We start from the raw sequence: 26,004 nt of genomic DNA on the forward strand, positions 1-26,004 counted from the left end.
ATTTACAAAATCCAACTACCAGTGCTACTACATCTTTAAAAATATGGATCTCCTCTACTCCCTATAGTATGCAAATCGCATTGCAAGTTGATAAAAATAGACTCAATAAAGTTCCAAAGGCGCTATGTACAGTTATTCATTGAAAATAAATGTGTTCATTAACAGACTAAGATTTGCAAGTGTGTGTGACAGGCTCGAAAAATAAAGTTAGGGTTCCTTAAATAGAAATCATGTCATTTGCTAAAAAGCTATTCCGCGTACAAAACACAGTATTATTTTTTTTGGGGGGGGGGAGTACTCATAGTGTTACAGTAGATCTGCAGCATTTCAAAGTAGTTTGACGGCAGTCGATTGAAATTGGCGTCCAAAAATTCTCATCTAAAATGTCTGCCAGAATCCACACACGCACGCACACAAACACACACTCACATGCACGCACACGCACACTACTAAGTAACACATCCTCCTTGATTCCATTTCCCTCTCAGATACATTCTTTACTGCACAGTAAAAAAATCCACGTGTGTGGAAGATCATTGCACAATTCCCTTTAAGATGAATTATGAAATAGCGTGCGGCTGTGCGTCTGGAAAGTATTTACCGCGTTGCCAAGACCAAAGGGGAAAATCGACGTGCCAAGAAGATTTCAGACCGTAATTGCTGTTAAAGGTGCATCGAAAAGTCTTGAGCAAAGACTGTTGGTAATTGTGGACATTTATGGACGATATTAATGAATTAATGTCATATGGGGATCTTGTGCCGTTTAACATTTATTATAACAAATTCCCTTAAAAACTCTTGTTTGGAATTTTGAGGGAATTCATTGATTGTATTTAGGAAAAAGGCCGTGACTAAAGATTTACACAAATACTTTCCGGGCGCGCTTGCCTGTGAATGGCGTGCGAGCAGTGCAAGAAAAGCTGGCGAGCGCGCGGCGCTCACAGGGTGGAGCCCGACACCTTGGCGTCGGGCAGGAAGGCGACGACGGGGCGGTCGCCCCGCGTCCGGCTCATCGCGTCGCGCATCTCCCCGTTGAGCTCGGTCAGCTGGGCCGAGACGTCGCTCAGGTCCCGCTTGCAGCCCACCAGAGCCAACGTGCCCGTGCGGCCCAGCGTCTGGTGGCGGAAGTAAATGTTGAGCAGCGTCTGGATCTCGTCTTCCGAGGGGCCGCCGAAGATGTCTTTGGGCCAAGATGTTCTGGAATCGAAAAGATTCTAGTTGAAGGCCAAGCTGTAGTTTTGCTTTGCTCGGCTTTTCTGCACCTCACCTGCACTCCCGGATGTAGCAGATGGCCGAGGCAAAGCCGTCGCTCTTGAGAACTTCCAGGATGGCCTGCACGGCCGCCTCGGCCGTGCTGAAGGTGGAGGGCTCACCGCACGCTCTTCGGTCATCTTCCACCCACGCCGCTTTGAGGTGGCTCCTCAAGTCGCTCAGCTCTTGGGACATGTTGCTTAGCTACAAAGTTCAAGTGGTTGTAAAGCTGTCAAATGATCTTTGAACACAAATGGTGCAGCAACACATGAGGACAGACAAGCGCATTTCCATGATTTGGGAAAAGTGATGAGCGGTGTACCTACTTTGGGATGGGAGCTGACCGCGTAGACCTGCTCGACCAGCTTGGTGTACGACTGAAACAGCAGTAAGAGTTGGAAGTGGAGTTTGTAGAGTCTCTGACACAGCTCCAGTTGCTGAACACAAACGTAAAGAACGACATTTTCACATTCGGCTTTTTTCTTTGCTATTCTAGGCGTCATTCGTTCTGCAACTAAAACAAGCAATCAGAAGCGGCTAAATGTAGCCCTCAAATTTGAAATGGTGACTAAGAAAAAGAAAAAAAGAAAGCCCGGTCCAACTTACGGCGAGAGATTCCATTTGCTACAAAGCAAGCATGTCGCAGGACAGAAAGACAGCAGTGAGCGAGAAAAGAGAATCAAAGGAGGGCGTGCAAGTGGCTTTGCATTTGTACGAATCAGGAAAGATCATTTTGCTGCCACGCGAAAATGTGGAAAGGGGGGGGGGGCACTCACAGAGCTACGGTGTCGCCGTTCTGGCAAGGCACAAGGGACAGCGGGAGAGCTTGGTTAGTTTGAGGGGGGAAAAAGTCACGCAAGAGACTTTCTCATGTGGATGGAAGGCACCTTGCCGCCTTTTGCATCGTTCCCAGACATAATGAGAAGGTCTCAAGAGAAGGACTTGAACGGCTTCTGTTACCTTTTGCTCCCGTGCGCTGGCTGTGCTGTCGGGACTTTGGGGAAAGGCGGCCTTGCAGCTGCTCAGCCACTTGGAAGCAGAAGGTGAAATGGTTGACATCACCAAGGTGGGCTTAGCCGCAACTTTTCTTTTCCAGCCGCCGTCCTTACCGTGACAGTGGCTTCCTTTTTGCTGTTGTACGTATCCAGATACTCTTGCAGCTCCAGCACGCTGAATTTCATTTTCTCCAGGAGTCCGTAGGACATGACCTACGAAGGCGAGGCGTTGGTTGAGAATGGAAGCGTTCGACTCGGGCCGGGTCGGACGGCTCACTGTGTCGGCGTCGATAAGCAACAAGGGGCACTCGGCGCAGGTGGTCAGCATTTGAGAGGACCTGAGGAACTTTGCTCCAAGTCCTTTCAGGCCGTCGTTGAGGTAACTCACAGCGTCGGAGGTCAGAGAGCTAAATCTGCTCTGGATGCTCTGCCGTGGAGGAGATGGATTCCATCGCTTTAGCCAACACTAAACTTTCCATCAAGAAGAGGAGCAATCCGGCTCACCTGGAAGAGGCAGCAGAAGACGTGGAAGGTGTAGACGGCGCAGGAGCCGTCCGAGTCGGACGCCAGCTGGCTCAGATGGGCGCGCCAGGCTTCCTCTGCGTCGTCGCACGCCGCCGGCTGGAACGCCGCCAGGATGGCGGAGAAGAAGGGCGAGGGGGGCGGCGAAGAGTCCGACTCCGGCGTGCCGTCGTCTCCCTCCTCCTCTGCGAGGCTGAGGGGCCCGGAGTTTAGTCGAAGTTAAGAAAAACCTTCAGATGGGGCGTACCTGGGCAAGCAGCCGTGGATGTCTTTGTAGAAAGGGTGCGTGACTTCCAAAGCGTCGCCACAGTCAAAGTCGGGAGGGAGGCAGCTGATGGAGAGCGACGCGTCCTCCTCGTTTGCGTCTTCATCCGCTTGGAAGAACTGCGGGAGACGTTTTGTTTTGTTTTTTGTCGGCTACACGCAGCAAAATGTGAATCCAGTGAACCCTCGCCAATTGGCAATTTACAAAACGTCTGCTCTGCAGAAATCCCAAAAAGCTTGCTCGCAATGCTACGACGCCGGTCGAGCGCTTCTCAGACTGCTTGTGAATCGCACAAAATTCAACAAAATAAAAAACGGAAATCTTTTTCGTTCGGGTTGAGGGTTCACTGCATCCAACAATGAGATGCGCAGCTGTTGCATCACCACCTGGTGGTGCTAAGTGGTTCCACTAACCTTGCCAGGTACACTCCTTGACGTTTTTGCAGTGCCAATTCAACACATTTGCAGCCTTTCGTGCCAGTACGGCACATTTCTCTTTTTCATTTGGGGGGGTCGCAATGTGTCAACCTTTTTGTAGCTCCCGCATGCCCAAAGAAGACTTTTTAGTTGCTGCTTATGCCCACCCGTTGAAGCAGTAGGGATACACGTTGCCTTTGATAGCGGCCCAACACCTCCTTAAGATCCCACAATCAATCATCTCTAGCACTAAATGAAGCGTTACGATCAAGGCACCTTTGCAAGTTCATTCCCGCCAAGCGTGCAAAAAGAAAGGGAAACAAAGTCTGAGGAGAAGGTCTGACAAGAACCCAAAGTGTAGAAAAGAAGCAAAATACAAAGAGCGTGGCTATTACTTGGCTAAATTGGTAAAAAATTCGAGAAAGGAAGAGCGGTAGGAGGTGTTAGTCCCCAGAATCTCAGACACCCTGAAGCCCTTATTCACCCGCTGTTTCGAGTCCTTCGGCAGCTGGAGCTCAAAAGAGGGATTTTTGCCGCCGGGTGGCGTGGAGTTGCAAAAGGAGGGAGAATCCATCTTTTGGATCTCCGTGCTTGGGGGGAGACTGGCGGCCTGCCAAAAGAGACAAGTTGGAGATGTTTGGCCAGGCCACAGAGCGCCACGTTCCTCAAGTGAGTCCAAGCGGGTCGGACTGACCGCTGACCCGGCACTGACTTTGCTCGAAAAGGACGTACCTGGGCGGCCGAGAGGGACTCCTCCTCGGAGAAGTCGTCCGAGTCGTCCTCGCCGGCGAGGACGCGGCTCAGGCTGGGCGTGCTGCCCGACAGTTGGCTCTCCTCCAGGGCGCCGCCCGGGCCGCTCCGGTCCAGGCTGTCGGCCGAGTGGCGACGCACGCCCCAGTTGAAATTGTCCACCGTCTCACCCTGCGGGAAACAAAAGCCACGCTGATACGGAGGCCACCTTAGCGGAACCGTCACACAGTGTGCGAGCCAGGACGTCCTCCTTTGAATTTGTTTGATGACACACATGGATGACATGCAAGTCTGTTTCTTCAAACACGAATTAGTGGTTTGGCATGCACACACAACAAAAACAAAACAGCGGCGCCACTTACCAGCAACTCCTGGTAGCACACAAAAACAGAAAAATACAACATTACAATCATTTTCGGAGAAATTGGACGCGAACGGCAAACTGAATGTGGAAGGATTCCAATTTGGGAACATGCTCGGAAGGTCAGCCGGTGGCGACGTGGGCACTTTGCCAGCGTTTGAAAAAAGAAAAACAAGTCGTTCACGACCGACTCACCTCTCCGTCTTCGAGCTCCACATCCAGGAAGTCAAAGTCCCGGAAGACTCGAAACTGCTGCTCCGAGGCGGTGTCGTCCGTCGCGTCGGCTTCTCGGGTTCCGTCTTCGGATGACGCCGGGCTGGGCCGGTGCTCGGCGAGGTCCAGCTCGCCGCAGCTGGAGAAAATCACCTGCCACCGATCCAAGAAAGAAAAAAGTTAACGACGTGGACGAGGCGATGGGTGCGTTGCCTCGTCGCTTTACCGAAGTGTTCTTTGTGAGACCCACTTTCTGCCCGCACAAAGACAAAACATGGACAAGTTTCTCTCTGGTTCTTTTCTGCAGAGACAAAAACAGGAGGAACTTTAAACGAGGCTTTTGTCCCGAGCGGAAAAAAAAAAATGACAAGGCGACATGATCACATCTGGGAAAAAGATATACCGTCAATTATAAGCACTTGGGAAATGTCTATATATTTTTTTATAAATATTATTATTTCTTACTACCGTAATTTTCGGACTATAAGTCACGTTCTTTTTCATAGTTTGGGTGGGGGGGCGACTTATACTCAGGAGCGACTTATATACATATATATGTTTTTTTTTTACTTTTTTGGGCATTTTATGGCTGGTGCGACTTATACTCCGGTGCGACTTATAGTCCGAAAATTACGGTATATTGTATTTCTTGTTCCTAATGGTTTCCTGGAGGTGGCTGTAATGCCTGGAAGTGAGTGTTAACAATGAAAAAGAAAAAATGTGCACTAAAATCGCCCTTTTTTTCCTCAGCCCATCCCGAACACCTTTTATCGATTAGCTCATCGAAACAGCTATGCGAAAGAAAACCCCCGAAAAGCTTCCAGCGTTGAGAAAGTCAACTCCATTGAGCATAATGACCTGGGAAGATTGAGGCCTCTTCCAGCTGACCGGCACCAGGACCTTGTTGGACGTGGAGCCCAGAGAGCTGGACGAGGAGGAGGTGCTGCGGGTCACCGCCGCGATTCCACTCTTGCCGTCGCGGCCCGGGGAGGCGCGCAGGTCGTGGTGGCGCCGACCAATCACTGGCGTCTGACACAAACGCGCTCGTGTAAGTACGGGAGGAAAAAAAAGTCCGCTAGGCACTCCAGTCAAAGAATGTTCTTGTAGTTTAGCGTCTCAGTGCTGCCTGTGCGCACACACTGTTGGCGAGGAATCGCACACAAAAGACAGGCAAGGCAGTCATGATGTGACATCACTTCCTACTATTCATGCGCTCCACAAATAGCTCTGTTTTCAGTTCCCATACACACACACACGTCATTGCCTCTTTTTTTTCCACGCACGCTGCCGCCTATTTCTGATGTTTACCTTTTCAGCTAGGATAATCTCAAGGGCTTGGGTCGAGGGGAACGTAAGGAAAGGGTGGGGGTGAAATGTTTCCACTTTTTTCAAGACCCGATTTGACACCCACCCAACCACCCACCGCACCCTGGAATAAGGCTTGTTAGAGGGACAGGTTTTCCGCGTGTGAAAAGAAAGATTGCGTGAGAAGAAGGTCGTTCACCTCGGATACGTCAAAGTGGAAATCCAGCGTTTTCCCAGGCAAGGCCTTGGACGAGCGCTCCCACACGCGGCTGATGTCCTCGTAGGAGAGGTCGCCGGAAGGCTGCGCCAGACTGGCCGAGCGACTCACCACCAGCTTGAGGATGTTCAGCGCTTCCCTCCAGTGGGCCGTCTGCACACGGGCACATACATCATCACGCTTGGCTATGTTTAGAGACGGGGGCGTTCTGGGAAGCCCGGGCCAGACCGCCGTGGCTCTCCACAGGAGTTGGGGCGTGTCTACAAATGTACTGCACCAGATGGATGACCTTTTGGATCGCAGCCCCCCCCCCCATCCACAGAGATTTGGCTCCAAAACTACGGCGGTGAGGGCCTCACCTGAGCAAATTTCTCTATAGTCCTGAGCACTTCCATATTGAAAGGTTTGGCTTGAATGCCACTCAGGTCCATGTGACTCAGCAGGCTGTAGATGATTTGTAAAATGGTCTGCTGCATACTGGGGAGACCTTTCTCCAGCAGCTGTGGCACAACAACCATTTTCAAGAAGAAGAAGAAGCCACTTGGGCCGACAACAACGACAAAAGGGCAAACCTCCGCCATGTAGGTGACCAGGCTGAGCGCGATGTCCGAGAAGGCCTCGTGCAGGTACCTGCACACCACGTTGACCCAGGAGAAGCAGTTGCGGGTGTACGAGCGCGTCTTGTAAAGCGTCATGACGTGGGCCAGGTTGGAGAGCTTGTCGTTCTTCTCCTCCAGGCACACCTTCACACACACACAGAGTATGAGAGCAACTGCGTGGAAAAGTGGCCGCTGCTTCGAGAGGAAAGGATGCACAAAACCTGTGCGATCCTTTCGGCCACTTCCTGACAGAAGAGCGTGGGGCCGTCGAAATTCTGCACAAGGTGCGGGAGCAGGCAGAGGACGTTCAAGGGGAAACCTAAAGGGGAAAACAAACACGTTTTTGGAGCACCCCGTCGATGGAAAGCCACGGACGGATGCAGGTGAGGTACCGATAGCTTGCGAGGTGTCCACCACGGACACCCGCGAAACGGGCGTGAGCTGCCAGAAGAGCTTGAGCGCGAGGTCGACGGTGGCAGCCGACGTGAAGCCCTTGAGCAGCAGCTGCTGGAGCCCCGTGAAGCTGCTCCACTGCAGTTGCTCCTGCAGCTTCTCCAGCCTGTCGCGGTTCTCCCGCTTGTCCAGCGACATGTGGCCCAGCAGCTTGTCCAGCAGCCTCAGCGACATCTGGTACTCAAACTCAAAGTCGGACTCCATCAGCGACACGGCCGCCCAGAAGACGGCGGCCAGCAGGTTGCCGGGGTGGTTGACGTTGGCCGGGTCCGACACGTCGTCCTTGGACGACGGCGGGCTGCGGCTTTTGCCCGCCGGGAGCTGCTGCTCGCACGCTTGGATGCGGTCCAGTGTGGCGCTGCGAGGCGGGTCCGACCACCTGTCCGACCACCTGTCCGCTTCGCCGAACTTCTTCGGCACGGAGGAGCTCCTCTGATGTCGGCTGCGCTCTTCCCCGCGGATGTTGAGCTGGCCTGTGCTCTTCCTGTCGGACATCAGGTTCAGCGTGGTGAGGCCATCCGGAGATGAGGCTCTGGGATCAAAGGTGGCCTTAATGACCAACTTGTGCGTGTGCTGTCCCGCATTTGGCTTCATCGCAAAATTCGGAGTCCCACATCCATGACGTCAGTGAACAAACCTGGTCAAGATGGCCACCGGTTCGTTATTCTCGAGGCACTCGGCCAAGTTGTCCACCACAGACTCCAGCGTGAGTAAAACTTCCATCACGTAGCCCTGCAAGATGACTCCATTCACGAGTAGCTCTTTTCTATTCTAGCAATTTCGAGTTTGCCCTCGCCCGGCCGGTACTGTTTCATGCGCACGCTGACCTGCACCTCCTCTCCGGGTTCCCCGACGACCTCCACCAGCCGGGTGAGCAAGTCGGAGACGGCGTGCGCGTAGACTGGCTGGCGCAACGCTCGGAACACTTGGAAGGAGCGTCCGGCGTAGTGACGTGAGGAACTGCACAGCGCCGTGTGCAGGGCCACGTCGCTCAGCTGCCGCTCCAGCTGAGAGTCTGCAACCGGGTCGGAATACATCCAAATGATGGATTGCCCGTGAGGGCACCTTGGCGTGCGAGGCTTACCGGGTTCTTTGAGCACGGATACGACGTGGCGCAAGAGGTTTGTCAGCTGGACTGTACTTTTGGAAACGTGACTCTTGGGTGAGATGTCTTCGTGGCACCACAGCGGCCCGGATGCTCTGCCAAACAACAGGCAACTTGCAGTCGACACCACAAGATGGTGCTGAATTCACATGCTTATGAGCTCCAGGGAAGGATTTGTTCATCTTCTCAATACAGCACATTTGTCAGCCAAACGTTTGCATTTAATGGTCATCAGCGGTACCTGGTGGTTAAAAACTCAATGAGCTTGCCGGTCTTCTCGTCGGCCGCCGGCTCGTCCGAGATCTCGGGCAGGTTGCCGGCGCTCTCCCCCAGGCTCAGACTGGACGACGTGGAGGAGGAACTTAGGCCGGAGTCCGGCACGGGAGACGCCTGAGCCTCCCTCAGAAAGTCCAAAGCTCCTGGGACACAACAGAGGAAATGGCGCACTGATAGGATCTGTCAAACTGCACGCACAGTACATTTGCCGGCTGGCCGGCTGGCCGGGCCGGGCCGGGCCCGTAAGGGAAGGAAGGAAGGGGAAGCTGGGTAATGATGTAATTATGTACTACTGTGCTGTGTTATTGTATCAAACATCTACTTTTAGCCACTCTGGTAAATTGACGTTAAGAAGAAAGTAGTGGGAAGCGAGTCTGATACGGTCAATGTTTTTTTTTAAATATTTATATTCCGCTTTCAAACAATCTCCCAAAAAATATCATCCATAATTCTATTCCTGGATCATCTGACAGACTGTCAAAAATATGCAGGAAGTCAACATAAATAGACAGACGTGCACTTGGTACATCTTGAAATTTGATGTCTTTGGAGATTTCAAATGTTGATTCTCGTATGGGCATTTTAAGGAATCTGCTCCACTACAAGTACAGTGTGCCACCTCTGGGAAAGAAGAAAAAAAAAAAAAAACGCCCTTGTAGGAGCCCGCGTAGCCAAAGCAGCACATTGGAGCTTTGACAGATGGCTCCACTTGGGGCAAGCGGGTAAAAATAGCCACGTGGAATGCTTTAATCAAGAACTTTGAAGTCCCCCGTGCTCCATATTGCTTTTGGAACCCACGGCAAAAATGCTCTCGTCAGATAAGAGACTTATCTACAAGCATCCTGACAGGAATGTAAGCCGTTTGACTCCCCCCCCCCCCCTCCTACCTGATGTCATGAACTCGGGCTGAAAGGCGGGCTGGCGAGTGAGGGTCTTGGCTCCGTCGATCCGGCGCGTCCGCAGCAGCACCGAGGCGACGGCCTGGAAGTTGCGGCGGCAGGACAGCGCCATGAGCAGGTGGAGGAGGAGATGCTTGCAGTGCTCATGTACTTCCGGACGGTAGTGGTCCATGCCTGAGGTTGAGAGGAAAGCCACACTACAAGTGACGCACAACTTCAAATACACACAAGTTCTTCGAAACACTCGGTTGGGGTTTCTAAGCGGGCGGCAAATGATCGTATCCGTACCCAAAAATAAGGCGTGCAGCAGCAACGGGAGGTGCAAGGCCCAGTCTTCCCTCACGCTGTGGTCCACCACCATCTCTGTCATGAATATGACTGCTATATTACACCTGAGAGGGGGAAAGAAAAAAAATGGCTACCTCACGCAGTTTTATTGAAGGGACCCCACAGGAACCTCGTTGAAGTCAAGTACAGACCTGTGTAGAGGTCCTCTGGGGGTGAGGGTCTCGGGCAGGAAGTCCACCAGAGGAGCCCAGCAGCCGCCGTTGAGAGGCATAGGGAGAGGATGGGGATGGTTGCTTTCTACCACGGCCATCAACCAGTCAGCATAAGGGGGAAGAGGTTCACCTGTGGAGAGACAATGGCATCAACCCCCCCTCACCGTACTTCTGCATGATCAATGACACCACGCCCGTTCCTCTCTTTTCATCCTTCCGGCCTGCTCTGGCCAGACGCCGATGGAATGATTGCACTTACACTTGTCTTCATCGTACGATCCTCCCGAGCTGTTGCTGTAGCGAGAGTCCAGGCGGTGGTGAGCTTGCATCGCATGACTAAGCCTGATGATGGAGAGACGTCACTTCCGTCAGCCGGATAATCACCATTTGGTCATTGGGCCGCATTTCACCTCTCTTCGTTGTCCTTTGACTTGCGTTCATCTGAATCTGTGAAGCTCTCCTGTCCTGCCACCACGGTATTGGTACTGGATGTGGTTCCTGGCCAGAGTCCAAGGGTAAAGGCGTTTGCCTGGCATGGCTCAGGTGTTTTGTCAGTACCTGACGGCGTGTTGCCGACGGGCTTGCCGGTGGCCGTGAAGCGATAGAAGGGCGGGCTGTCGCAGTGCTGCACCACCGGGTTGAGCGGGTCTGTCTGCTGCAACTCCAAAAGCAACTCTTGCATGGTTTGCATGGTGTTGTTCCGACAGAGGTAGATCACCACCTTCTTGATCTGAGCAGAATGTTATTCTTTTTCCCAGACCCCATCAAGCAGACGGATGTAGACGGTTTGTCTTACGAATGGCAGGAGGGAGGTGTCGCTGCTGACGCCGCATAAGCTGATGAGAAACTGCAGCGCCGTTCGCAGGTTGTGACTCCACTTTTCGTTGCACACCAAAGCATTCCAGGCATTTTCCAGTTCAGATCCTGGTAAATCATCTCCATACTGCCCAGATGGGATTAAAAAAAAATCAACACTGTCATTGATTTTTTTTTTTGAAACCATACTACTCGCTTCCTTCACCTAAATCTTTTTATTTCGCCATCTGAAAGCTAGCTTGACTCGAGTTTTTTTTTAATGCGGTCTTTCTGAATGGCAACTTTTCAGGCATCTGGAATGTATCACCCGCGATAAACGGGGGGAGTCTGTTATGACAACCGCAAGATGAATGTACCTTGGCCGTCATGTACATGAGGTTGTTGAGCACCATGGACGTGGCTTGCAAGGAGCCCCAGCCGGTGCCGCTCAGATGTTGCCGGGCGGAGGCGCGCCCTCTCGTAAAGGTGTCGTCGGAGGAGGAGGAGGAAGACGCTGGCTGGCCGCTATCTACCAGCTCCATGTTGCTGAGCCAGGGTAGGAGATAAGTCAGCATGATCTGTCTCCCGTTGGGGTGGGTCGTCGGGAACCTCTGGCTAACCTCTGGAGCAAACACATCAATATATCGTCAGGGGAACAGAGCGAGCTGCAGGGCAAAGACTTTCTACGCCACCTGAGAAAAGAGGGAGGGTGAGTTCGGGGTACATTCTGGCCAAGTGGCCGGAGAGCTGAGGGAGGGAGAGGCTGTAGAGGGGCGGCAACGGCGCGTGAGTGCCGTGAAGGACGCCGTTGGGCTTCCGCCCAGCCAACTTCTTGGAGTACACCAGCAGCCTGGCCTCGAGAATCTGCGAAAGCGTATGGGTTACGCAAACGTTCAGCTGAGGACTTGCGTGTCTTTATCGCACCTGCATCAGTTGCATGGAGATCTCATTCATCTCTCTGTCGGCGTCGGACGCCTTGAAGAGAACCAGATTGAGCAGCGGCACCAGATCGCTTGGGTAGTTTCTGCAAGTCATCGCAAGATTCCAAAGTAGACCATCCATTTGATCCATAACAAGAATTATTGTGTGGTCACAAATAATCCAAATTTGCTTTGTACCTGCTACCGCACACGGCGGCGATGGCTTTGAAGCAACCCGAGGCCAGCCGGTAGGAGCCCGTATAGCAGCGATCTACGGCCCAGTTGAACAGGTTGACCTGCTCGGCGTTGAGCTCCAGGAGCAGGATGACCGCCTCGCATCCCAGCTGGTGGACCTGAGTCCAGAGGGGAGACGTGTCACATGAAGATTTGCCTCCAACAATTTCCTCGGCTCCTACTGAGATGTGTACCCGCTGGTCTTGGCAGGCTAGGATGTTGTCCAGCCACTTGTAGAGGTAGCCGTCCGGGGAGAGGCCCACGTTGTCGAAGACCGGGCCGCAGCACAACACGGCAGACATGGCCTGCGAAAAAGAGTCAGCCCGCGTCGGTGCAAAAAACACATTTGGCTTCTCGGCTTTTGACCTTCAAGGCGCAGTATTGGTAGCGCGTGATCTGGTGATTTCTGTCACTGTAGCGCTCCAAGGGAGTGAACATGATGCTGAAGGGCCCCGCCCACTGACTGAAGAGGATGAAGAGATGATGTCGGAGGCTCTGCTGCGGAAACAGGAAGCGCCTGTAGTGCACTGAGGAGGGGGAAACCAGATTTATTTGGCGTCATCCTTTCATTAGCAGAGTGTTTGAGCATCCGAAACACGTACGCGCAAAAATGTTGAATGGCTGCTTCGATTTTTACCAGCCTTGTGTACTTTCACTTTGGAAAGGTTGCAGACTACCTGGCACACACTGGATGAGGTTGGCCACCATGGCGCTGAAGTGAATTCGAATGTCCTTGAGGATCTCGGCGTCTTTGTCGTTCTCGCCTTCCAGGAGCGTCCGCGTCAGGTCCACGTACTCCAGGAAGAGGGCGCCCAGGGCCAGAGTGTCACGCTCCAGAGCCCCGTTTGTACTAAGAAGTTGGTATGGCAAGAATAAAAAAACAAAAATCCAGCTTGGCTGCTTGTGTTTGGAGATTCCGAGCCATGAGGGATAGCAACCTGTCACTGATGACGCCCGCGTCTGCCAGCAGCTCAAAGATGCGCAACAGTTGAAGTCGCAGAAGGTCCCGGCGCTCACGCCGCTTCTTGTTCTAGACAAATAATCGGGGGGACGGGATAATCGGAAGAAATATGTGTAGCGGTGTTTTTAGTTGGCTCTGCTGGAAATCCAAGGAACCAACCTCAGGTCTTCTTTCCAGTGCTTCCTTCATGAGCGGATGCAGCTCCTCCACAAGTTCCCTGAGGCCAGACAGACAACATCAGTCAGGCTGTCAATCAAACAGCCACTACCGACTGCAATTAAAAAATCTCTTTTTAGAAAGCTGCTGTGATGACTCAGCACCTCCCTGCCGCTGTGATCTGCGACTTACCTGAAGGCCAGGGAGTTGGTGCGGCCAAAGCCCAGAACTAAGGCCTCGGTCAGCTCCGCGCTCTCCGACCGCATGAGGGGAACCAACTGCTTGAGGAGCCAAGCCACCGATGGGCAGCCTGAGATGACCTGAGCCATTAGACAAGGTTTCATTTTCAGGCCATATAGCCCAGGCCGACCGACACCACGTCCCTGTTCCGGTCCACGTAAGCGATCCCTCCGCATCTGATCCGGCAGGCGGTATCTCTTACCTTCTCGCAGCCGGCGGGGCTTTCGGGCGTGGCCGGCCCGGCCATCTCGGATGTCGACGCTCTCAGGTGACCGGCGCTCATCACGCTGGGCTTGGCCACCCCGAAGCAAAGGATCAAGTAGTTCCTCCACAGGGTCACGTAGTTGTCCGCGCTGCCCGAGGTGCTGCCCGTCTTCTTTGCGTTTGCCGGGTTACTGGAAATTCATTGATGACTTTGATATCAGATAGTCCAATCAAACAATCAGGGAAGCGTCTGGAGCGGCTTGCCGTCTCAGCGACACATCCCACAGACGATTGATGGACTCTCACTTGGGATCGATCAGCGGCATGAGCATCTGTGCCCGAGCGAAGGCGTAGGGCCACGCGTAGCCCAGAGCGGCGGGGCAGTGCTTGGGCAGGTGCTCCTGTCTCAGCAGGCTGTACAGACACAGCACCCACGGCTCCTTCACCGACTGCGCCAAGATCCACACGTGCGACGGGCTGCCGATGTCGTAGTGGCTGCTGACCAGCCGGGCGTTCCACTCGGCCAGCCACTGGAGGTCCGCGCATGTGTTGGCCTGGAGAAGTTGATAAAAAAAATAAAATACAATAAGGTGGGAAATGATAGCACAGCGCCTCGCCCAACTTACCGCATCAGAGACGACAACGTTGACGAAGCTGCTGACGATGACGGGGCCGAGCTGGTCCATGACCTCGATGACCGGTTTATCGTCGTCCTGTAGAAGACAACGCGAGGCTCGGAACTGGACGGCAAAGCACGCTCCGTCGCCTCCGACCTCACCTCAGACTGCCCGAGCACGGCGAAGAGGCCGCGGATCTCCTTGAGGACGGCGACGGCGAGCCTTCGAGTGCTGAGCTGGCAGGAGCAGAGCAGCACGAGGGCCAGACCCTCCACGGCGTGCAAGACGGCGGCGTGGGGGCCGCGCTCGGCAGCCGTCTTCACGTTGGAGCTCGTCTGCGGCGGCTTACGGATGACAAAAACAAAACCAGGTTAAGCAAGTCAGTTATACTGCCCTAAAGTGACTTAAAAAGACGCGGGCAAGATTCACGCACCTCGGCAGTGTGCATCTTAGCCGTGTCGTAGCTCCTCCCCGCCGCCGCCGCCGCCACTTTCCACTGGGCGAGCAGCTGGAGCAGCAGCTTGAGCGAGGCGTCCAACAGCCCCCGCTGGCTGTCGTGGACCTCGCGCAGCACAAAGCCGACCAACCCGAACAGCACGTCGTCCCGCCAGTCCGATTTGTCCACCAACAGACTTTGCAAAGAGTTCTGAGCGATGAGTCGGAGCTCGTCGTCCATGTGGATTGTCAGTCTAGCGGATGGAGAAAAGACACTTTTAAGAGGGGAGAGACCTACGACACGACGGGACTGACTGGGAGTCAGTAGCACGTAGCATGTGGATCATCTCACCGGGAGAGCAGGTCTATGAGCTCCGTCTTTGACATCCCGTCGGGCATCAAGCGTGGAATGGCTGCCACGCACGTCCTGAACAGATCAATCTTGGCCTTCCTTTCACCCCTGCAACACATTTGGCGGACATTTAAACGGAGCATCAAAGTAAGTGTCATTTGTTTGTCCGTACGTGATCATGTCCTCGGGCTCTTTGTTGAACATCTGAGCGTTGGTCATCATCATGCAGCGTCCCACCTCCTTGTCCAGGTGTCTCAGGATGTTGTCAAAGGCCTTTCGCACGGGGAAGTAATACTGCGACATGCCTGAAGGGGAGCAAACACAGTGCTACTTGGACTTCTGGAGCTGGAAAGTGTTGTGTCGATCAAAAAAGAAACGGCTTTTGCTCACCGATGACTTTGGCCTCCTCCACCGTGAGCGTTTTGCTCAGGTAGGTCTTCTTCACTCGTAGCGTGTTCCCTGAAGGTAAAGTGCAACCGGTGTTGGGCATGGGAGGCTCGCCGTCCTTCTGCTGAAGTCGGTCGGCCACCACCAGGAAGGCTCTCAGACCGATATTCATTCTCTACGCACACGGGAGCATTTATTTGTTCACAGCCGGCCGGCCGGACGGACGGTTTTTAGGCAGGCGCTAAGCGTGTCGTACCTCCGGATTAAGACCGAAGGCTTTTGCGGGTTTCGCCACACACAGGAGATCGAAAAGAATTTCTTTCATGGCAAAATCAAGTCTTTCCTGTCATGAAATAAAAGAGACGGGACGGTTAAGGGGATGCCGGGCTTAGCGTCAGACAGGTGTGTGGGCTCACCTGTGCGATGAACTGGATGATTTTGACAAAGATGTTGAGAGGCATGTCTCTGGGCACCACGCTGCGGGATCCTTTGGGGAAAAGCGTGCCCACGATGGTGTTGAGGCGACTGCAGACAGAGAAACCCAAAAAAGCGCACGCTGGAAAGATAAACACCTCGGTGACCATCCAAATGACGCTCACCCTTGCGTGGCAGTGTTGCTCTCGCACTTGATCCTGATCATGTAAACCCACAGCAGGCGATAGAGAGACTCCAGCGCCACGCGAGCCATCTTGGGGTCTCGACTCTGCGAGGCAAAGACAGGGTGGAGAATGGCGACACGCCACGTTCCTTCCGCCCGTCGGATTAGTCGCGTTACCTTGAGATTGGAGAGGCAATTGTTGAGGAAGATGTGCCACCTGTTGAGGAAGAACTGCTTCTGGCTGACGCACAGCAGGCAGGTCACCAGCGGGTAAAAAGCCTGCGGTGAAGCAAATTGTGAGTTCCACCGATAGTGCGTCGCCGACCGCCGTCAACTCACCAACGAATGCTTCTTTCTGGCCGACAGCTCCAGGCTTGTGTCGTACAAGCTGTCCACAAAGTTCCTCAGGCAGGGAACGTTCACCTCATTCTTCACCGCCTGCGACAAGGACAAATGTTTTTTGGTTTTGTTTTCCACGAGAGCAACTCCACTTGATGACGTCGGTAGAAGTAAAGGGGGCTTACTGCCGCGACAGGAACCAAAATTTCAACAAAGAGCCCGGCCAAGGCGTGCTTGATGTCCTTGTCCTTAACCTCCAAGAAGTACCGGGCGCATTCCTGCAACGTTGAAGGTGAGGGACTTTAAGGTTCAGGTTGACTTTTGATTTCAAGTGGCAAATGTCCAGCCAGCAAGTGCGACATGTCCTTTACCTGCATGAACTGGAAGGAAGCTTCAAAATCCTCAACGGGGTACATCTTAATTCGAAAGAACTTCATCCCCATGATGAGGCTAATGGTACTCTGGACCACATATGGACTCTGCTCTTTCTGCCGCAGCTCCTTCAGCTCCGTCATGAACTTCTTCTTCACGGCGGGAAACCTGAGGAAAGACAACAGGCCCACATTTCCATTGGATGTGCTCGGCACTTCCTGGGTGACTTAAAAGCATGGCACCATCCCAGGGAGACTCTCCGTGCTATTTGAGGAGGTGTGTCTTCTAAAAATATCCCCCCCGCCCCCTCCTTCTCCTCCAACTTCTAGACGGTGAGTCTCCGCTGTAAAGATGAGCTCTCAAATTGAGCCAGAGATGGCATTCTTTCGGCGGACTATTTATGGCCTCATACGAGCGCCACTCGCGACGGCCGGCTGCACTAGTGACAAAATTCTGCAACTTGAGAATAAACGATTCATCCTGACACGCCAACTTTGTGTGAGGAACAACATTGAATGGTTGGCCGTTTGGGGTTCATGAAATGTTCTTGAGCGGCTCAACTCTGGCTCTATTTTAAGAGCTTTGTTCCGTGCTGGGGTGATCTGAAAACAGCAACTGGACACACACTGATTTCCAGCCCTAGTTTGGTGCGAGGGGTTAAACTGTCCAAAGTTGAGAGGTCCGGACACACGTTCCAGTCTCCTGAACTGGAGCCGCCGTGGCACAGAACTGGAAAAAGGCCAACACACTCACTTGGACTGAGCCAGTACTCCGATGACCTCAGCGTAAAGGTCGGCCACAGTGTGCAAGTTGCCAGTGTTGGGACCGTGGTATCTGTCCAAGGAAGACAAGAAAGAAAGAAAATAGAGTTAAGCTAAAGTGGCCGAGAAACACTCGAGGAAAAGTCAAAGGCTTTACCCTTCTTTGTAGCGGAAGTGCTTAAAGGCTAAGGTGATGATCTCGTTGACCGAGCCGTCGAGTACGGGGTGCAGCGGCATCTGGGGAGTCGTCAGGGGACACAAGAACATATAACAGAGAAAAAATAACAGGTGGGATATAATAATATAATCTTCTCTTAATACTTAGCATTGTTGTGATAGTAAAAGCAGACTTGAGCTCGCTCGCTAGCTAACAGCTGATCGTAGCTCATGCTAAAAAAGCTAGCATCTTTAGCATGGTTACCCAGATTTGGATGTTGCTCAATGTGGCAACAAATTGTTCCTTTATCCAAGTTGTATGTTTAGTTTAACCGTGAGCCCAGACAAAATGAAATTGCCCATGAGCGTGTGTGTAGTTGTATCTGGACGTCACCTGCTTCAGCACTTCTATGAGGGCCAGGGAGAAGATGAAGTCGATTGCCAAATCTCTCCTTTCAAGTAAATAATCCCTCTGCTGCTCATCGCTGGAACAGACACACAGGGGCATTGACAACGAGCTAACGGCGCAGCATGTGGTGCTTGGTGTCGTGTCTCCAACCCACTTTCTGGACTTGGCGTTGGCTCTCGGCCGGTACTCGCGCAGCTCCTCCTCCGGGCCGTTTTGCCGCTTGTACCAGTCGAAGAGCGTGCGCAGGATGGAGGGAAGGCAGTACTCGGCCAAGGAGCTCATGGTGCTTATCAACTGCGGCGAGAAGACACGTACACCCGTCAGAGATAGCCATCAGCCAGCGCCTTCCTGACTTGAATGGAAGATCATCAGCAGAACAACATGAGGGGAAAAACCCATTTGATGAGCTGTGGGCCCAAAGGTTTCACACACAGGCCCAATAGAAACTTGATGATTTGTGAATGAGGCCTTGAGTGTTGGGCTTACAAGCATAGGGTGAGCTAACTTAAGAAGGTGCCCGTCAGCTTTAGGCGGGAGGGAGGCCTGGGGAAAAGGAAGGAACGGGCGGGTCCAGAATGCACAGGAAGGGAGGGGAGAACACAAGCCAGGCCTTCATTCAGCACCGGCCGGGCCCGTCTGGAGAAGAATCTGGGCTCTGTGCACAAATTGGGCTTCACGTAGCAGCACAAAGGCGGCGCTGTGGCCCGCCGTGAAAGGAGGCTCTCTGCACAAGCGTACGACAGCCGGGCACACCCACGCCGACACGCCTCGGACCGGCGCCGGGGCTCAAGGTAAACGCGCCTCGCCCGCCGCCGGCTCACAAACACTTTTTGTTGGGATGCGGCCCAATTTGGTATCATCCCAAATGCGAGTCCGAGCTTTAAAGGGCACACGCAGCGGGGAGGGAACACTTCCAGGAAGAGCGGAAGAAAAAAAAAAAAGGCCTACAGTAATTTTCGGACTATAAGTCGCACCGGAGTATAAGTCGCACCAGCCATAAAATGCCCCAAAAAGTGAAAAAAACATATATATGTATATAAGTCGCTCCTGAGTATAAGTCGCCCCCCCCACCCAAACTATGAAAAAAAACGCGACTTATAGTCCGAAAATTACGGTAATTAAAACATTTGTCATGGCCCACGTTAATACTTTAAACCACGAGGGTGACAAAAACTATTTGTACACAAAAGAGCCACTTTGTTGGTTTGAAAGAAATGGATGTCACCAGGAAAAAAATGATTGAACCAGTGCTTACTTGGTCAAACTGAGGATCTTCACCTCTCTGAAGAGACTTTGTCAACGGCTTTTCCTGGAAAAAAATGTTACTGTCTGAAGCTGAAGGTCTACCACATTTGTTTAGTTTGGAGGCATCTCACATGAAGATGCTGGAGATGTCAGCTGACTTACCAGCGGCTCCGCCATGATGACGCGGATCTTGCGCTCCGACACGGTGGCGAAGGCGGAGAAGAGGCTCTTCAGCACGTACTCTCCCGGTTTGCTCTCCGGGTCCACGCTGATGGGCACGGAGATGGTCGGGCCCTTCTCCCCTTGAGGACTGCAGACCGGCGGGAGGGGCGGCTTGTTGTAGCCATTGCCCACGGGCGAGGCTGAAGAGACAACACACCAAGAAGGGCAATGATGATCACTTTGTGCGAGCTTGGAACATTTAATTCAGTGATTCTTTCTCCTACCACTAGAGGGAGCCTGCATGCCACAAGCGCACGGCGATTATAGGAAATTCAGTACCCATCTGTCAAAGTGTTCTTCATTGAACCAAGGGCACGTGTTTTCCGTTTGAAAGATCTCATGGCACGTCACCAAAAGCAAAATAAGGATGATCTCACAAAGACAAACACCATGATGATGAGCCAAAGGAAGTCGTGACTTCTTCTGTTGTCTTCTAGTGGAAGATCATTCGTCAATAAACGATTCCACTTTGGGACACTCCGAAGACTCTCTCTGGGATGGACTTGCTCACCAAAAGTTTTAAGGCTCTCTAAAAGACGACTATTTGGTGAATAAATTCATCACAAGAAAGAGTGCTAAGTAGCGGGCTAGTCGCTAATGAGAGTTGAGAGGTTGACCCCAAAAATGGACATGAAAATTCCCAGCGTGGGGAACATTCCTGACGCACGCTGACCAAAGGGCAGCGACTTTTGCTTTCCTACGGCGACGCCGTGCAAGGAAATGAACGCCTCATGGGCACCAGCTGCTGTTTTCATTTCCTACCAAAGTGACGCGAGAGGGCAGCCAAAGATCCCACGCATGTGACCGACCGTATCGTGTTACGATGGCGACCGACGCCTTTGATTACGTAAAAAAAGAAAAACAATAACAAGAGCTAACATACAAGTTAGAAAGCTGATACAAGAGCTGCGGCAACTAAACCAAATATTACTTTTGGATACAAGTACAGCACGGACGTGTCAATTGCTTGGTTTTTTTTGGTCACTTGACACAAGTGATGGCATTTATTAAGATGGATCACATCGTTTTATCACAGAGGATAAAGAATATACGCCTTATTTTGGTGATTATTAATTGCACTAAGCAACATTGTTTTCGGACTGTCACAATTGACATCACTGATAAATACTCCTGAGTCATAATACTAGCAAATATCTGAATGGCAAAAACTGGTTTCTTCACATGTTTGCAGCTTTCAAAGTCTGCCAGTGTTCTTCTGGTCATGGAGGAATGAGCAGCATGCGCGACCTCTGTCAGCACCTACCCAGGCCTTTGATGAAGCTGATGACGCTGGCCTTGCTCCAGCACATGGCCGTCGCGTCCATGGTAGGGGAGCCGGGATCCAGGGTGGTACCCCCCCCGAAAAAATGTCTCCCCTATGGAAACCTGCCAAGGTCCATGTCCCGTGTGTACTCCCGAGGGATAGTTTCCATGGTAGGTGTGCGGACAGACTGGGCAGTAGAGCGCACAAAACTCATGTGTGGCTCTCCTTCCCCGAGGGTCTGAGTTTGGCTTCCCCCTCTGGTCTTGTGACCAGCCCGCACCGCCTTCCAGGAGTGAAGGTCAAGCGGGAATTTTTAGCCCTGGCAAAGCGTGGCATAGCTGTGTGACTATAATTATCCCCGCAGAAAAAAAAGAGAGGGGGGGGGGGCGGGGCACTCTACTGACATGACACCATCAGACATCAAGATGGCAGGCGCAATTGCCCGTGAAGCCGTTTGCGTCTCAGACATGTGAGCGGCGCACAAGGAGGCATCATGACAACATGGACGCCCGTGCTGAAAACAAACCGAGCGTGGCACACGACCGCACAATCAAGTCAAGTCTCATCTCACTGAGGCCGCATTAGAGGAAGACTTGCAGAAAGGCCTTTCTGAGTGCATTCGAGGTCTAGACCGCAATGTCCTGGGTTGCCGCGGACCTGATTTGTTATTATCACCCGCGCCCGCACGCCTGCTAATAAACACACACAGTGTTCCTACAATAGAATTCAAGGCTAATAAAAACGTGTGCGTCAGGTTGCGTAAGCGGCAGGGAAACTCTGCCAGGAGCTTTATGATGTTACGTTTTTATGCCAAGGAGAGTAAAAAAAACAAAAAAACCGACACCACCCTTGTTACCGGAAGAGGCTGACTGACTCACGTTCCATAGCGAAATGGAAACCAAATCATTAAAGGGTGCATTCAATGTTTCAATTCTGATGACATCATTTTTATCAACTAAATAGCGAATAGCTCTTTTTTTTGTCCCGGAAATTTTATTTGGATATTTTGCATCATTTTGTTCCATGGCAATATAAGAGCCGTCAATAAGTCACATTTGACGGACAGGCATTAACGGTCCATTCGTTGCCACAAATTGCCATGTGATTACGCAACATGAAGGTGTCGCGTCACGTTCAAGGACTTTCCGTCCATTTGCCGGCACTTCGAAAAACAGCAGACAGACAGTAGCCGGCCGATCTGCTCCCCGTGTGGCCCCCGCTGAACCAAGGCAGGCAGTTTGGCTGCAGGTGAAGCTCCGCTAATCCTATTAGCGCGTCCTGCCGCTTAGCGAGAGCGCTTTGGAGCATGTGAGAACTCTGCAGACGCTGCTTAAACACGGCCGAGCAGAAGCAGCAGCAAAAGCGGCAGCGTATACGAGACGAGATGCTGAATCATCGGCGCAAACGTCCCAGAGCCACCGTATTGCCGCCGACTCCAATTTAAGGCCTACGTCCGTCTTCTTCACGTATGCACTAATGAAACGCCATCACACCACTGAATGATGAGAGTCAGGGATTCCATCATAGGGACTTGATGGACAACTTCTCGGAGGAGGCTGCGTTACTGTGGCGACGCTGTTGCTAGGTGACGGCCAAATGGAAGTTGCGTTTGACAGAAAATGGCTGAGCTAGAGAAGAAAATGGACACGGATGTCAAATTGAAGGCCTCCAAGCCACAAGCAGAGGCTTGCCACAATTTGGTGAAAACCATCAAGGCGCCAACGACCGAATGCAGGGCTGGCAGAGTTACATGCAGAAGAGGCCAAGCTGCTACTCACAAGCGCTCCAAGACTTGAGCAGCGATTTGATGCTGATCTCAAAGAAGCCCGAGTCCTGCTGGCTGGTCATGATGGGGCCTTTCCTGCGGAGACCCTGACCGTCCTCTGACGTCCGCCGGCTCGCGCAACTAGCCTCCGCTTAGCATCTCCAGGAGGACGCTGGGTGGGCGGGATTGTCAGCTGCCTTTAAATAACTGCGTGCGGAGGCCGGGAGCAATCCTCTTAGCCGGCGTGCAGTTAATAATAACTGCACTTACGCTGCCTCATGATGAGGACCATGATGATAACGCCGATGACGACTCATCTGTTGTAAATGGAGAAGAACTATGGGCGTAGGCGGGAGCATGCGTGAAAGTGCATTCGAGGGATCGCCAAGGATTAGCGGTGCTTAGGCCAACGTTGACCGTTGCCTTTTAGCCCCTGCATGGACTGAGCGTGCTTGTCAAAGGAACATGCCATCACTTGATGTTTTTTTTTTTCGAGCCACAAAAGAGCTTCAGATGCCGTTAGATGAAGTGGCCGAAAAATAGAAGGGACAAAATTCGGCCAACTTCTGCACAGGCAAATGCTAATCCGAGTTCAAGCTAGCGTATGAAATATGATGCAGGACTTTGCATGAAAAGACACAAAGCCAAAGCCTCCCATTGTCATCTGTACGTAACCTAACACGTTACACATTATGGCTCCAAACATGTTGTCTGATGAAGATGGGGAAGAAAAGCGTGTCAACGTTGAAAATATTTGCCATGTAAATCCGACAAATGGCCTCAAGGAAAGGCTGCGACGTGGAAATGGGTGTGGTGCTGCTCGAGAAAGCAGGTTGATAAAAAAAGAAACACAATTCCACATGAGCTTTTAGAATGTAACGAAAGTTGCCATCCCGATAAATGAGCGGGCCGCATTAAGACGTTATTAAGAGCATTATCGAGCGCCGATGAAGGTGAGGAATGCCAGCTATGTCTATCTCTGCGCTACCTCCTCCCCCCTCGGCCCCCAAGGGCCCCTTCACATCTTGGGACCTTCGCCCCTTCAATACTGGACGGGTCATTCCACCAGCGGAGAACATACGCACCATGTTTTCACATAAAAAGCCATGTAGAGGAGAGAACGATCATTTACATGACTCAGCAGAAATGATATCAAGCTAATTGGGCAAGGCTATTTATTTTTGGAATAACTTGAGCAATAAATGCCAACATGCCAAGTCGAGTCATCCCTTCAGAAACAAGTGGCCGAGTTTTTCCAACAATGACGATTGATGTTGTCATCACGCTAAGTGTGAACTCAAAGAGTGAGGCAGCAGGCAGAAGCACGCAATGTTTATCCTCTGCAAAGAATGACAAAAGCACACAATCAATTCTGTCTTCCTCAATTGTGGAGTGACCCCAGCTGCCTTTCCATATTGAGGCGGTTTGCAAATCCACTCAAGGAATGTGTGTGCCCTTTCCAGCCAAGAAACAGGACTGCACCTACTTTCAAGGATGGTGGGCCTCTTCTTGTGCCGCATCTTCTTGAACTTGCCTCGAAAGTCCCGTGGCGGGAAGGCATCCAAATTGGCAAGGCTCCCCGGGGCCGTCGGGACTCCCTCATCCGGCGGCGGGCACTCCGGCCCCATCTCGGCCTCTGAGCTCGTGATGGCAGGTGGCGAGCCGCGGCGGCTCACTTCCATCCTTCTTCCATGCGGGGAGGAGGACACGTTGCCTTCTTCTTCTTGCACTTGACGATAAAGAGCCCTGTCTGTCTGACTGTCTGCTTGTCTCCTTTCTCGCTGCCTGCTCATGTGTGCTAACCTCAGCACTTGTCAGGGCAGTTGAGCTAGTTACAGCTCACCCCCCCCCAAAAGAAAGTCATGAATTGGACAGGTATTAAGTTACTTGGACAGCCCCTCCTCTCTTTGGGGCCAAAAGGCGAGGAGAGAAGAAGTCATGACTAAGAAAGAGGGAGGGACAGAGAAGCAGAGCAACATCCCCGCCTAGTGCGCGTGCATGTGTGTGTGTGTGTGTGTGTGTGTGTGTGTGTGTGTGTGTGTGCATGCCCACCAGGCATTCCTGAGTACATATCCTGTATTTGTCTTGCGCTATTTGACTGGTGGAATCGTGCACACCCCCGTTGGCGTGGGGCTGTTTATTTGCAAACCAAATGCAAAAATATATACGTCACACCAACTAACTGCAACTAAAAATACAAACAAGTTCAAAATGTTAACTATTGACATTCACGGCAGCCATGTTAAAATGGACGCGTGGATCAAACGAAGTAAAAAAAGGGATGGAGTTTGTTTCAAAAATAAAATAATGGACTAAAAATAAAATATTCATCCAAAAGTTCAAGCAAGCGGTGTTGATGTTGGAGTGTACTCCAAAGAAATCAACAGTCAAAAGGTGTGTGAAGACATTGTCCAATTTTTCCTGGTGTCAGTGCGTGTGTGCGTGTGTGAAGGCGTATTCCTGTTTTCACAGTGACAACATGGAACAAGTGGCCTTCACACACAGCACGCTCCATCTCCGCTACCCTTCTTCTTGCAACATTCTCACAGAGTTACAGCATTGCATTTTTAAAATAAAAATAATACTAACACTGGGTTTCCTATTTTTGTGTTTCTCAGCTAACAGCCCAAAAGCCAAATATATTGCATGAGCATTTGCTGTTTCTGAGACTTTGTGTATTTACTCTTATTTGTCAAATAGGAAAAAGCATCCTGGACACGCGCTCCCTTGCGTCAACAAAGAAATTCATCCTGCGATGAAAATTCACAGTAACAGTCCCCCCTCTAGTGGTCAAAGCATGTATGACAGCAATGACACAAACGGACTGAGTTTTTTTCAGAAGATGGATTGTTTTTTTCCTCTCCAGCCAAGTTAATTAAGTTAGGGCTGCTGTTGTAAAATGAGATTTTGATATTATTAAGTACTTGAGTAAATTTATTAAACTTAACATCTCTCTCGAATATTTTACAAACATTATACATTCTCTTCACCGCATGTGACTTTTATTTAATGCCTACTTTTGTAAACAGCTTCACGTACTTTCATTTGAAACCGAATTCCCCAATATATTAGCAGCTCAGTTATTTTGTGGGGGGGTCAAACACTGAACCGGCCCTCCCTCTGAGGTCCGTTACCATGGTGAGATGCTTTTGGATTTGCACATGATGAATAATTGATAGACACCAGGCCTCCTCATGTTAGCTTGACTCCCGAGCGTTTGGACTCTGTCTGGAATTACACAACGAGTACGAGAACTAACAATGTGAGTTGGATGAGTACCACTCCAGAAATGTATCTAAAAACATGTCGATGACTGACAATGACAACCATTTGGCAAAAAAGGGGTTTGTCAAAAAGCCAATGTGGGTCACCTACTTGTGTGCGTAGAAAAGAAAGATGGAGCCGCCCACCTGCTGCCGTCTGTCACTTCTCATTTTCTACAACT

At 51.7% G+C, this 26,004-nt stretch overlaps 1 protein-coding gene across 13 annotated transcripts; it reads right to left on the reverse strand.

The window, feature by feature from the left end:
• Window positions 1-288: 288 nt before the first annotated feature.
• On the reverse strand, window positions 289-24,476 carry frya (furry homolog a (Drosophila)). Of its 13 annotated transcripts, none has more exons than XM_061280636.1 (62): window positions 24,046-24,475; window positions 19,471-19,670; window positions 19,319-19,372; window positions 18,218-18,357; window positions 18,049-18,139; window positions 17,656-17,735; window positions 17,491-17,571; window positions 16,737-16,905; window positions 16,551-16,643; window positions 16,366-16,464; window positions 16,204-16,305; window positions 16,028-16,131; window positions 15,845-15,953; window positions 15,685-15,771; window positions 15,432-15,603; window positions 15,214-15,346; window positions 15,042-15,149; window positions 14,688-14,943; window positions 14,416-14,598; window positions 14,264-14,350; window positions 13,944-14,191; window positions 13,636-13,828; window positions 13,386-13,513; window positions 13,197-13,254; window positions 13,015-13,106; window positions 12,754-12,926; window positions 12,443-12,603; window positions 12,271-12,381; window positions 12,041-12,195; window positions 11,847-11,946; window positions 11,615-11,786; window positions 11,300-11,544; window positions 10,924-11,070; window positions 10,686-10,857; window positions 10,538-10,625; window positions 10,387-10,469; window positions 10,107-10,257; window positions 9,916-10,019; window positions 9,616-9,801; window positions 8,694-8,871; window positions 8,432-8,547; window positions 8,175-8,362; window positions 7,985-8,079; window positions 7,287-7,879; window positions 7,116-7,213; window positions 6,868-7,038; window positions 6,655-6,795; window positions 6,278-6,448; window positions 5,632-5,802; window positions 5,000-5,074; window positions 4,756-4,926; window positions 4,562-4,570; window positions 4,182-4,370; window positions 3,934-4,059; window positions 3,016-3,152; window positions 2,751-2,961; window positions 2,524-2,673; window positions 2,361-2,459; window positions 2,212-2,280; window positions 1,578-1,688; window positions 1,268-1,455; window positions 289-1,197 (listed from the first exon to the last, which is right to left on the reverse strand). In XM_061280636.1, the coding sequence occupies exons 1-62, from the start codon at window positions 24,350-24,352 to the stop codon at window positions 939-941; spliced, it is 9,138 nt and encodes a 3,045-aa protein (XP_061136620.1). In that variant the 5' UTR covers window positions 24,353-24,475; the 3' UTR covers window positions 289-938. The 13 variants fall into 13 exon arrangements, with proteins under 13 accessions (XP_061136620.1, XP_061136624.1, XP_061136621.1 ...); XM_061280640.1 differs by lacking the exon at window positions 24,046-24,475 and adding an exon at window positions 22,573-22,727; XM_061280637.1 differs by lacking the exon at window positions 4,562-4,570.
• Between the last annotated feature and the right edge of the window lie 1,528 nt (window positions 24,477-26,004).

Source organism: Syngnathus typhle, linkage group LG6 (genome assembly GCF_033458585.1).
Source record: "Syngnathus typhle isolate RoL2023-S1 ecotype Sweden linkage group LG6, RoL_Styp_1.0, whole genome shotgun sequence".
Classification (NCBI taxonomy): domain Eukaryota; kingdom Metazoa; phylum Chordata; class Actinopteri; order Syngnathiformes; family Syngnathidae; genus Syngnathus; species Syngnathus typhle.